This window comes from Haliotis rufescens, unplaced genomic scaffold, assembly GCF_023055435.1.
Source record: "Haliotis rufescens isolate VD_foot unplaced genomic scaffold, xgHalRufe1.0.p SCAF_5, whole genome shotgun sequence".
Taxonomy (NCBI): Eukaryota; Metazoa; Mollusca; class Gastropoda; order Lepetellida; family Haliotidae; genus Haliotis; species Haliotis rufescens.
This window is the reverse complement of record NW_025964223.1, coordinates 4,340,225-4,354,310: the sequence shown is the minus strand read 5'-3', so window position 1 is coordinate 4,354,310 and position 14,086 is coordinate 4,340,225. Positions and strand designations below refer to the sequence as shown.

The 14,086-nt window shown below is 41.4% G+C and overlaps 1 protein-coding gene across 2 annotated transcripts in view; it reads right to left on the bottom strand.

The window, feature by feature from the left end:
- Positions 1-1,749: 1,749 nt before the first annotated feature.
- The window catches only part of LOC125373176, a 30,822-nt gene continuing 18,485 nt past the window's right edge, over positions 1,750-14,086 (bottom strand). For both annotated transcript variants that reach the window (XM_048384098.1, XM_048384099.1), the window contains 2 exons: positions 5,860-6,020; positions 1,750-3,603 (listed from right to left, as the gene is read on the bottom strand). In XM_048384098.1, coding sequence (XP_048240055.1) covers positions 3,529-3,603; positions 5,860-6,020 — 236 coding nt within the window. In that variant the 3' untranslated portion in view covers positions 1,750-3,528. The remainder of the gene's footprint in view (positions 3,604-5,859; positions 6,021-14,086) is intronic.

The following is a 14,086-nucleotide window of genomic DNA, read 5'->3' as shown; positions in this document are numbered from 1 at the left end:
TTGAGTGTTGGCTGCTATTGTTCAGTGTAGACTGCTATTGTTGAGTATAGAATGCTATTTTTAAGTGTTGGCTGCTATTGTTCAGTGTAGACCGCTATTGTTGATTGTAGACTGCTATTGTTAAGTGTTGGCTGCTATTGTTGAGTGTAGACTGCTACTGTTGAGTGTAGACTGCTATTATTAAGTGTTGGCTGCTAGTGTTGAGTGTAGACTGCTACTGTTGAGTGTAGGCTGCTATTGTTGAGTGTAGACAGCTATTATTGAGTGTAGACTGCTACTGTTGAGTGTTTGCTGCTGTTGTTAAGTGTTTGCTGCTATGGTTAAGTCTAGACTGCTAGTGTTGAGTGTAGACTGCTATTGTTTAGTGTAGACTGCTATTGTTGAGTGTAGACTGCTATTGTTAAGTCTTTGCTGCTGCTGTTGAGTGTTCGCTGCTATTGTTGAGTGTTGGCTGCAGTTGTTAAGTGTTTGCTGCTACGGTTAAGTGTAGACTGCTAGTGTTGAGTGTAGACTGATATTGTTGAGTGTAGACTGATATTGTTGAATGTAGACTGCTATGTTTAAGTGTAGACTGCTTTTGTTGAGTGTAGACTGCTATTGTTAAGTCTTTGCTGTTGCTGTTGAGTGTTAGCTACTATTGTTGAGTGTAATGTGTTATATTGAGTGTAGACTGCTTGTGTTGTGATGGCTACTAATAGGCGGTTTAGACTGCAATTGTCGAATGTACGCTGCTATCGGTGTGTGAAGGCTGTTAGTTTTCAGTGTAAGCTCCTGGTGATGATGGTAGGCTACTATTGTTGATTGTAGGCTGCTATTGCGTGTAGGCTGAGAAACATGAGAACAAAAACATCGCTGCTCCTGCTTCATGACTTCAGAAAGCACACTGTTTGATAATATCAGCGCCACGAACAGTGGTGTACGGTAACATTCATTCACCTTGCCTTGTCTGTTTGCTGACGGGGTTAAGCTGCTTGGTCATGTGGAAATACGTCCGACCTCGGATCAGAAGGTCTGTGGTTCGAGTCCCATTACGGGACTCTGAAATCTTACCGGATTCTGGTTAGATTGACTAAATTGATCTGGTGGTCAAGCTCAGTGTCTTGGTTGATTGCGTGGTCATCGTCCCTAGTAGGCTTGGTAACTTGCCATATTATCAATCACGTGTTTGTCTGGTTAGGTGATATGGGATATTTTCACTTATAGAGCGTGTGGCTGCTTGTACTGGTCCGATTATATAGTGCTAGCCGACTGAGATTCTATTCCGCCGTTAAGCATGGATACAGCCTGCAGACACATTATGCTGACTTGAAGCAGGTTAATCCCTGCTAATCCTCTTAGTACCGACCGGCAGGGTGACAAGAAGTACCATCTTAACGTCGTTTCTTGGAACGTAACAAGAGGATCGTATCACCGATTCCGTGGTTTGTATGGACAAGAATCGATAACTTACAGGCCGCTGCCATATTGTCTTTAAACGATAAACATATAAACAAACATACCATTAATAGGTATATAATTGTCTTTGATATTATAGGGGCGGTTGGGTAGCCTAGTGGTTAAAGCGTTCGCTCGTCAAGCCGAAGACCCGGGTTCGATTCCCGACATGGGTACAATGTGTGAAGCCCATTCCTGGTGTCCCCCGCCGTGATATTAGTGGAATATTGCTAAAAGCGGCGTAAAACCATACTCACTCACTCACTCACTCACTTTGATATTATAAACGAACGCCTGTGAGATAACATTGTCAAATTAATATTTATTCAGAATTTCTCCGGTATTATACATGAACAAATACACAATGGCGAACACAGAATAAAGTTGGAAAATTTAAATTAATAGAATTATCTTGCGGCCAAATAATTAAATATCAACGAAGGTACCATTATTTCATTACCTTTCTTGGAACATGTATATACATTCGAATCTGTACATTGTCGAATGACGAGCAAGATTTCTTCTTCGATAATCCAATTACAATCCACCTTATGCAGAAGAATTCGATTTTAATGAAGCCATGGAGCATATCCAAGGCTGGAAGACCTTACGTAACACGTGACCGAAATACGTTACAATGGGATTTTAATTATGCACACATATGGGCAGAAAACCCAATGATGCTAAAACTTAAGGAATATGTAAGCACCGTTTGGGGATTTAGCAGCGCTGGAAATTAACGCTTGATGACAACCTTTAAGGACAAGTCTTCCCCTTTCTGGACTGTCGTAAAATGGAGTGAGTGAGATTGTCAGTGCTATTCACTATATTACCCTAATAACGGTGTACTTAATGTGGGAAGAAAGCCTGAAGTGATGCAGGTCTCAGACGTTTACCAATCTGATGAAACACACGAGCACGGGTATGGTGCTGACAAACCTAGAAACATCAGGGCGAACCCACAATCATAGGTGTCTGGCGTGCACAAGGACCGCAACTGTGCACAGCGAATTGCAGCGCCTAAGACTACTGGGCCACCCGTGCACCCCTGAATGCATATCAAACAGATGACTGCAAAAACGGCAACTGCATATATTATCTGGTATTCAATAAATATGTAAAGATAAGTCTAAACTCAGATTATCCCTCTACCATCATCAAACAAATGTATCAGTGAAGTTGATGTTAAGAGGAAGCCATCAAACAACACTCAAAGGCTGGAGGGCCTAAAGTAACACGTGCCCTAAAACGTCACAACGGAATGTCCTGTATGTACAAGACACCAGTGTACATACTACCAGTTAGGACTAAATAACGCTTAAAATAGGACGATAACGTAAGCAACGTTGTAGGGTTAATGGAATGAAGCCGTAGAATGAAGGTTTCATGGCTACCTTTTATTTCTGCTGAACTGAAGATTGAGTTTACAGCTATCTCCAACGTGAATAACACCAATAGTCAGAGCGACATCAAGCGTGATTGTAACTATTGCCAACCCTTGATATAACGAACTCATTAGAACCTTTCTAATGACTTCGTTATATCCGAATTTGTTTATCCATGTGAACGGTTACGTTTATTCCCATTAATGGGGAGTTCGGAATGTGTTCGTTAGACCCGACTATTCACAATATCCGTTTTTTAGACCCGTGTGTTCTTTTGTTTTCGTTACATCCGACTATTTTCGTCCTTACAGACCATTCGTCATAACCGACTATTTGTTATATCCGACTATTCGTCATATCCGACTGTTCGTAATATCCAAATGTTCGTAATATCCAACTTAGTTATAGCCGGAGTTGACTGTATTATGACGACCGGTCGAGGAGCAATGTCTTAACAATTGGTCTAAAAATGTCATAGTGATTAGAAGGCTTCATAAAACAACGAAATATAAAATTAGAATATTAAAATAATAAAAACAACTGCTTCACAAAATACATTTTTGAATGGTGTAAGGTGTTCACTGAAAGATCAATGTGCAAAGTTCTCATATTCACAAAGTCTTGCAAGACCAGTGGGGCGGTCTATTGTATAAAGGCAGAAGAGGGCGAGAGGTCAGCTCCATCCATTCCTGGAACAGCAAGAGCGTTGTCAATGACGACGGTGAAGATGTGTTTCAAACCTTTCAACGATGAAGTCAAACAATGCCTTCAGGTCGCGGTCAATCTGAAACATGGAAACAATTCAATGTCAATAGCTAAACACAGGATTTTGTATGGCAATTCTCTGGCGTTGTCGTTTTATATTGTATACACCCCGTTCTTCCATCACTCGTGAATACATACGACCGCTTTGAGGTAATTAAATGAAGCCGTTTACACCTCATTGTAGTCTAATGAGCCCTACTACATACATGCAAAGTAGAGATAATTTTATGGATAACAGTTTCTTTATTTACTGTAAAGGCGACGTTTCGGTATAGATCCTTATACCGTTGTCAAGCAACTTTGTAATTGAATCACAATTGTGGAATGCACAAGAACCACTGCCATGTGTGCCATGCAGATCATTGATCTGAGTACTCGCTGGATGCCTCTGCTCGCGGACCAAGCCGTGTCTTATTCGCTGTTTCGCGAGTGCTTGGTGTCATCACTTGGTTTCAGGGGTCCATTCATATAGGTTTCACCGCGGCGTTGCCTTTTACACCCAGTGGAATGTGTTTCGTCGGATAATCGAGACTGGTTGTTCTCTGGTGTTGACGTTTCATTTATATTCAAAACAGTGTCTCATAAAACAGTTGTTTATATCAAACATATATGAAGTTTGTTTGTGTGTTTGTTGTTTAACGCCGCACTCAGCAGTATTCAAGCTATATGACAGCGGTCTGTAAAATAATCGCATCTTGACCAGACAATCCAGTGATTGATATCATGAGCATCGATCTACGCAATTGTGATCGATGACATATATCAACCAAGCCATCGGGCCTGACCACCCGATCCCGTTAGTCGCCTTTTACGACAAGCATAGTCGCCTTTTACGGCAAGTATGGTATGCTGAAGACCTATTCTACCCCGGATCTTCACGGGTCACATATATGAAGCATAGACGAAAGATCATAATTGCAAAAAGGCAAAATGATGTCGTAGCGATTTGAGTGAGTTAATATTAATGCAACATTATATCATGACATCATCATAAACCAGCGAGTCAACTTCATGTGGGAGAAACGTTTAAAATGATGGTGGTGGGTGAGGTGTAATTGGGTTTAACGTCGCGTCAAAGATTATTGCACTTATATAGCGACGTACATGCACGTGTGTGTGTTTGTGTGGCTGCTTGTACTAGTCCGGACTGATGCCGATTTATAGTGATAGCTCACTGAGATACCATGCCACAGTTTAACATGAATACCCCACTCAGACACAGTATACTGACTCCGAGCCGACCAGTCCTTGTTTTAGCCCCTTAATGCCGAGCGCCAGACAGGGTAACAACAAGTACCATCTTTTAACGTCTTTTGGTATGACGCGGCCGGGGATCGAACCCCGGACCTTCCGCTCTACCACTAGACCACGGAGGCGGTCCTTTAAAATGATGGGACAACAAACGTTTTAATGAGTATACTGAGAAATATTACATTGTTACGAAGGAACAAGAGCGCTTGTGTACTTGTGTATATCTTAACTTGAAATGTCAGAAAAGATGTATCACGTTTAAGGGAATATGGAATAATATGCGTATGACCTAACCAAGCACTTCCGTTGTAAGTATGAACTATGTGAACTGCTTAGTGATCAGATTACCTGCACAAATATTCTGCTAGTTCTGGCTAAAAATGATTTTGTTTTAGATTCTGAAAGAATACGTTGTGTTTAACGCCGCTTTGAACAGTATTTTAGTTATATCACGGCGTGTTAGCTTTACCGGATAGGAAAAGTGATGCAGTTTTCCACTTCGGTGAGGGGCGGTCGGGTAGCCTAGTGGTTAAAGCGTTCGCTCGTCACGCCGAAGACCCGGGTTCGATTCCCGACATGGGGTCAATGTGTGAAGCCCATTTCTGGTGTCCCCCGCCGTGATATTGCTGGAATATTGCTAAAAGCGGCGTAAAACCATACTCACTCACTCCCACTTCGGTGATACCAACTTCATCGGCATGGTACTTACAAACCAACAAGCATAATCAGGGCGAATCTTGGAGTCGAACGCATGACTATAAATCAGGGACGAATAAGCGACTCCATTCTAGACAACTGGGCGACCCGTTGCAATTAACGTGGTTGAGTGGGATCATTATTAGAGAGTATCTTGAACCCACGATCTGAGAATCCTTGCATGTCTAAGGGAAATTATTAAAGAAAAGTATCGATCGACTGATACGCAGCACAATACTGGAGCTGGGAACAATGACGCCCCATTGGCGGGGGACATTGGACCTGGCAGTATCACAAGTTATTCCCCAATGTCTTCAAGAAGACTTACAACTTTGTAGAAGAGACACAGGCTAGGTTGTTCGTCCTCCCCCTCAGGGCAATCTGGCACGTGATTGCAGAGACTGTTGTCATCGATACATCGGATGTTGCCAAACTGGTCCAGAGTCGGGCAGCGATACTTGCGCAGACCATTGGCAGAGCGTTCACAGGCTGAGAACAGAGACATATTATTCTAAAATCTGTCGCAGTGTTGTCATAACCGCATACCTGATCTTGTCGACCACAGTTTCTTCCCAGAGCGTTCACAGATCGAGAAAGAGACACACAATGCCTAAACTGCACCCTGCCCGTAAACACAAACATATAAACAACAGCCTCGTGTTCAAAATACAGATAATCATCTGATGAAGGAATTCGCCTAACATTCCAAAGGAACAACTCAGTACAACACAAATACGTGCAAGCTTCATACAACTGATTAAATGTGTGTGTCACGTTTTGTTAAAAGGTTAAGACATTATTCATTTACATACTTAGATCAATGTTTTATAATCTGACGTCAAAGCACTTAAAGCCTTTCATCTCCTGTTTTTTAAACACATAATCATCGGTATTTGTAGTAGTTTAAATTACACACCCAACAAACCCTATCTCTCCCGCCTATAGTAAATGATACCTTAGACACATATACTATCTAAATATCAGAGATAGCAACGATCAAAGTATGTCTACAGATGACTGTATTGGTGAGTCAATGGTGACACCAATCATACGTAGGGATGAGGATGGAAGATGGAATCAGATTCATCAAAAGGTGCCAGTGTTTGAACTCACTGCTGGAGGCGAGGCTACTCGAGGCAACAGTAATTGTGATCATTTAAAATTATTGATAGATATAATTAGAATTATGATATGGACTATATGACCTTACAGATTGACTAGCTTTCTAACTATGGATACCCCAAACCACATGAGTGAGTGAGTGAGTTAAAATTTAAAGTCACATCGGCATTATTTCAGCCATATCGTGACTTGAGCAAGTTATGTATTTATATAATATATTAAGACCCGTCGTCGAAGGACAGTACAACAACTAGCAAAATATCACAGATGATAATTGTAAAACTAGTTTTAGAATAATAAAATAATCAGATTATAACAGACGACACAATATAAAAAACGGGCTGTAGATCGCCAGCAACCAAAGTTAGGCCACCATACTAGGGACCATGGGGACTTACGGTACTTCTGCTACCTACATGGTACCCCAGCAGGATTTACACCATCCCTCTGGCCACTGGCGATGATCAGAAAGATTAGCCAAAGAGTTAAAATCAACATAAATACTACGATTAAAATCACAGAGAAATGAAATGATACGTTGAATGATACCGGACTTACGTACCTTCCCAGGGGGACAATTGTTTTACGATACTTCAACCCCCTGTGAAGATACAGCCACCAAACCACATGAGAAGACCGCAAGACCCGTGACCTGTCAAGTCACACCTTAAACTTCCTTTCCCTTTCCAGCTTGTAAAATCGGTATAAACACAACCATAGTTTTGTTTGTTGTTTAACGCCGCATTCAGCAATATTCCAGCTATATGACCGAGCTCTGTAAATAATCAAGTCTGGAGCAGACAATCCAGTGATTGTCACAATGAGTATCGGGATACGATCAACCAAGTCAGCGAGCCTGACCACCCGATCCCGTTAGTCGCCTCTTTCTACAAGCATAGTCGCCTTTTTTGGCAAGCATGGGTTGCTGAAGACCTATTCTATCCCGGATCTTCACGGGCCCTAATTAGAAATGTAAATATCTTCAGAAAGTGTTTGTTGTGGATGTTAAGTCAAACTTAAAGAAACCGAGAGTTAATTTCAATATGACAAAATAAGAACATGGCCACCATCCGGGTTCCTATGAATATACAAGAATTGCAGTCAGTATTCTTAGTATCAATAGATAGGTAAGTAGAAGGTATATAAGTAAATGTATGAACTAAATCCGATTCTATAGATGTAAATAATAATACTGGTGTAAGTCTTTTGAAGTAGAAATGTATCATAGGTTCTGAGTGCTTTTTAGAAACACCCTCCGTGATGTTTAAAGAATCCAAGGAGCTTATGACAATAACGAGTGAGTGAGTTGGGTTTAACGCCGCTTTTAACAGTACTCTAGTTATATCGCGGCGTGTCAGCTTAATGTGGGAGGAAAGCCCGAAATGACGCAGGTCTCAGACGTTTACCACTTCGGTGAAATCCACGAGCACGGGTATGGTGCTGACAAACCTAGAAACATAATCGGGGCGAACCGGGATTCAAACCCACAATCATAGGTTTCTGGCTTGCCCAAGGGACGCAACTCTGCACAGCGAATCGCGGCGCCTTAGACGACTGGGCCACCCGTGCCCCCTACAATAACGAAGAAAATACAAGTAAGTATGAAAAATGGATTAGCTAGTGTACAGTGCTACTAAACAAAGAGAATTTCGGCTAGACTCATCACCTTTGCGATAATGAGAATAGAGTAGTGTCCAGGGGAAAACATTCCTGCTCCAATGACTGTAAATTATTCTTCATTATGGACGAGTTTGAATGAGCAAAAACGTTTGATGTTCAACATGTTTCAGGAATATTGTTTAACGTCGAACTCTGCAACATCCCCGCTGTATGTTTTATACTGCCATTGTACTTGTATTGAAATTTATACTGCCATTGTACTTGTATTGAAATTTATACTGCCACTGTACTTGTATTGAATTTTTTCCTGCCATCTATTGTGTACTACCACTGTAATTACTCTGCAGTAATTTGTATTCATTTGTAAATCTAGTTAATATGATACAATTGTTAACTGTATACCATTTGTTTTGTTGGTTTCACGTTGAATATTTTTATGTACAGATTTCTGGGTTAACATGTTGTTTTAATTTAGAAGATGTAATACTATCAGTCATTAAACATCAGAAAACGATAATTTTCCAGTGATAACAATGCAACTACAGTGATCGACTGTATGAGTGAACGCCGTATTCAGTATTTCGAGTCGACCAGTACATTATAGTGGTGTTTACCATGCAAGTGACGAATATCATTGAAACAATGTACATCATTAGCATTTGATAAATGTGCATGTGCTATATTTCAGAAAAATGTAAATACTATTGTTATGAAAACGTTGTGAAAGAATAAAGAAAGATATAAGAACAAACAGTGTGTTTAATAAATGTCATTGAATTAATACTACGCGCTTTCGTTAATAATACTTACCTGGCTTCGTAACATAAACCACCACAACACCTTACCAGGCTCGGAGTCTTGCTTATTGATCCTTTTGCAGTGCGAATGCTCCCAGAAATGAACACCGCACGTGTGTGTGTGTGTGTGTGTGTGTGTGTGTGTGTGTGTCTGTGTGTGTGTGTGTGTGTGTGTGTAAAGAGGTGTGAAGTGTACAGAGGTGTACAGAGGTGTACAGAAGAACATATAAAAAGACTTGACACGGCGCGAATTCATATACATGTTTCAATTTTTTCTTCAAGTTGATTTCATTTAGATCGCTGTATTATCTCCACACAATAATGATATATGTCTGTAATCTATTGAAACCGTCGTTCGTCAAATGTTCTGTACAGACCAGTCATGCTCATTCGTTCCATTCATCACAATTGTAGGACAACTTTGTTTCATGTCTATTGAAGTATAGATGCGAGATGGGATTTTTTGTTAGAAACAAAACAAAAAGTGTCACTGGGAACTTTTTGAGTCACGTGTATTTTTTGTATAAAAGAAAGCCAGACTTCTCCCACCAGAATATCATATGTCGGTAATTGTCTTTCTTTCACTGATATAGTGGTTTCATATCGTCATGAGTCATGAGTGACTTTTTTCCGATTTAAAGATATATGAATGCTTAACCAGACAAGTAACATATCTTCGCTCGGACTTTAATAGTCGTAGTATTTAGAGCATGTCTTCAATGCTGTCTCGACAAATCTTGAAATCCATCATTATGCAAGACTGTAATACTATTTTTTAAATATATGACTTTAAGTTCAAGATGAATAATTTCCGTAGGTTCACAACTGCATAAAATATTGGCCATGAAGTGGTGGATAAAAAATGGCCGAGCTTTACGACTGATTGAAATGTTTGACCTCAAGGTCCAGATGGATATTGTCCGTACTTAATGGCTACTTAGACAACTTCACCTGAGGGTCTAGATGGATATTATCTGTGCTTCATGACTACTTAGACTACTTTACCTGAAGGTCTAGATGGATATTGTACGTGCTTCATGGCTACTTAGGCTACTTTACCTGAAGGTCTAGATGGATATCGTCCGTGCTTGATGGCTACTTAGACTACTTTACCTGAAGGTCTGGAGGGATATTGTCCGTGCTTTATGGCTACTTAGACTACTTTACCTGAAGGTCCGGTGGGATATTGTCCGTGCTTCAAGGCTACTTAGACTACTTTACCTGAAGGTCTAGAGGGATATCGTCCGTGCTTTACGGCTACTTAGACTACTTTGCCTGAAGGTCTGGAGGGATATCGTCCGTGCTTCATGGCCAATTAGACTACTTTACCTGAAGGTCTGGAGGGATATTGTCCGTGCTTTATGGCTACTTAGACTACTTTACCTGAAGGTCTGGAGGGATATCGTCCGTGCTCCACGGCTACTTAGACTACTTTACCTGAAGGTCTAGATGGATATTGTCCGTGCTTCATGGCAACTTAGATTACTTTACCTGAAGGTCTGGAGGGATATTGTCCGTGCTTCACGGCTACTTAGACTACTTTACCTGAAGGTCTAGATGGATATTGTACGTGCTTCATGGCTACTTAGACTACTTTATCTGAAGGTCTAGATGGATATTGTACGTGCTTCACGGCTACTTAGACTACTTTATCTGAAGGTCTAGATGGATATCGTCCGTGCTTTATGGCTACTTAGGCTACTTTATCTGAAGGTCTAGATGGATATCGTCCGTGCTTTACGGCAACTTAGACTACTTTACCTGAAGGTCTAGATGGATATCGTCCGTGCTTTACGGCAACTTAGACTACTTTATCTGAAGGTCTAGATGGATATCGTCCGTGCCTTACGGCTACTTAGACTACTTTACCTGAAGGTCTAGATGGATATCGTCCGTGCCTTACGGCTACTTAGACTACTTTGCCTGAAGATCTAGATGGATATCGTCCTTGCTTCATGGCTACTTATACTACTTTACCTGAAGGTCTAGATGGATATCGTCCGTGCTTCATGGCTACTTAGACTACTTTGCCTGTAGGTCTGGAAGGATATCGTCCGTGCTTCATGGCTACTTAGACTTCTTTACCTGAAGGTCTGGAGGGATATCGTCCGTGCTTCATGGCTACTTTGGCTACTTCACCCGAAGGTCTAGATGGATATCGTCCGTGCTTCATGGCTACTTAGACTTCTTTGCCTGTAGGTCTGGAGGGATATCGTCCGTGCTTCATGGCTACTTAGACTTCTTTACCTGAAGGTCTGGAGGGATATCGTCCGTGCTTTATGGCTACTTAGACTTCTTTACCTGAAGGTCTGGAGGGATATCGTCCGTGCTTCATGGCTACTTAGGCTACTTCACCTGAAGGTCTAGATGGATATCGTCCGTGCTTCATGGCTACTTAGACTACTTTACCTGAAGGTCTAGATGGATATTGTACGTGCTTCATGGCTACTTAGACTACTTTACCCGAAGGTCTAGATGGATATCGTCCGTGCTTCATGGCTACTTAGACAACTTCACCTGAAGGTCTAGATGGATATTGTCCGTGCTTAATGGCTACTTAGACTACTTTACCTGAAGGTCTAGATGGATATCGTCCGTGCTTCATGGCTACTTAGACTACTTTACCTGAAGGTCTAGATGGATATCGTCCGTGTTTCATGGCTACTTAGACTACTTTACCTGAAGGTCTAGATGGATATTGTACGTGCTTCACGGCTACTTAGACTACTTTACCTGAAGGTCTGGAGGGATATTGTCCGTGCTTCATGGCTACTTAGGCTACTTTACCTGAAGGTCTAGATGGATATTGTCCGTGCTTCATGGCTACTTAGGCTACTTTACCTGAAGGTCTGGAGGGATATTGTCCATGCTTTATGGCTACTTAGACTACTTTACCTGTAGGTCTGGATGGATATTGTCCATGCTTTATGGCTTCTTAGACTACTTTACCTGAAGGTCTAGATGGATATTGTCCATGCTTTATGGCTACTTAGGCTACTTTACCTGAAGGTCTGGAGGGATATTGTCCATGCTTTATGGCTACTTAGACTACTTTACCTGTAGGTCTGGATGGATATTGTCCGTGCTTTATGGCTACTTAGACTACTTTACCTGTAGGTCTGGATGGATATTGTCCGTGCTTTATGGCTACTTAGAGTACTTTACCTGTAGGTCTGGATGGATATTGTCCGTGCTTTATGGCTACTTAGACTACTTTACCTGAAGGTCTGGATGGATATTGTCCATGCTTTATGGCTACTTAGGCTACTTTACCTGAAGGTCTGGAGGGATATTGTCCATGCTTTATGGCTACTTAGACTACTTTACCTGTAGGTCTGGATGGATATTGTCCGTGCTTTATGGCTACTTAGACTACTTTACCTGTAGGTCTGGATGGATATTGTCCGTGCTTTATGGCTACTTAGAGTACTTTACCTGTAGGTCTGGATGGATATTGTCCGTGCTTTATGGCTACTTAGACTACTTTACCTGTAGGTCTGGATGGATATTGTCCGTGCTTTATGGCTACTTAAAGCACTTCTTTAGAAAGGGGGAAACGATCATGATAAGCCCTCAACAGTGGCTTTCAACTGTTCCAAGTCGCAGCCTTTTATATTCACTTTAGTGTGATCAAGTAGCGTGGTAACTGTGTGAAACAATTAGAGATGACATAATCATTACACACAGAAGTGATGGCCTTGGCTTGTACGCCAGAGATTCAGAGGGACTTCAAATTTGCAACAGTCACCTTTCCCTTTACGTCGAGCAATATTACAGCAGCTCCAACCTTTGGTGCATACAGTCAACAACTTTTGAGATGCAATCGAGCATACTCATTGTAAGAAGATTTCAAAGCGCGTATTGCTTTAACGTTATTTGATCTTGGTAACAACATTCAAAGCCGTAGTAAAGCTTTCAAAACGGTTAACAGTAGACATTTCCAAATTTGACGCATCAGTTACAAAAATGTCCCGGTGTTTGTTCAGTTTAATACTTGACTTGCCTTTGCATGTGTTTTTGACGGGTGTCACCGGTGGGGCGGTATACACTCGCCTTTTCGAGATCACCTGGTGTTATCCCTATGTGAAAGTGATTCATAAACACATGCTTACGATATAATGTGAATTGTATCAATGGACTCTGCTTTTAGTAGACATTTCTAAAGTGATTATAGAAAAGGTTACTAAAGACCTTTCCATCAAAAATATGTTGTTTCTTTTCATCCAACTACTCTAATGTGTACGTGGGGAATGGGGTACATGGGCAGCTCATAATCTCCATGATGCTTCATCGGGGAAGAAGACAAAGTCTGTTTCATTAGTTGGCAAAATGACGACTTCGATTTTCTGGGATTCACGCTAATCAGCTAAGGCATCTGCGTGAAAACATCAAAGCTAGACGTTGTGGAAACCTCACTCAATGTATGCTGTTCTACCAGGACACTGCACCTGTGCACAAGTCAGTTGTCGCCACGGCTGCAATCCTAGACTGTGGCTTTGAATTTCCACCACTCAAACTTGAAGATTTTTTTAGCAAATGATGACCATTTTTGCTGTGGAGGACCTTTTGCACCAGTAACAGGAAGCTTTCTACATCAGTGGCATCAGACACTCTAGCATCGTTGGCAGAAGAGTGTGAAGCTCTGAGGGGATTATGTTAAAAAAAGTAATCAGCATCCATCAATGCAGTCCACATTGAAAATGATAAACGTGTTACTGCTATTGCTAGTGCTGGTTATACTTCTTGTGCCACTACTTTAACTTTGGCTGGCGATACTTCTTATGCCACTACTTTAACTTTGGCTGGCGATACTTCTTGTGCCACTACTGCTAGTGCTGGCGATACTTCTTGTGCCACTACTTTTACTTTGGCTGGTGATACTTCTTGTGCCACTACTTTAACTTTGGCTGGCGATACTTCTTGTGCCACTACTGCTAGTGCTGGTGATACTTCTTGTGCCACTACTGCTAGTGCTGGCGATACTTCTTGTGCCACTACTTTAACTTTGGCTGGTGA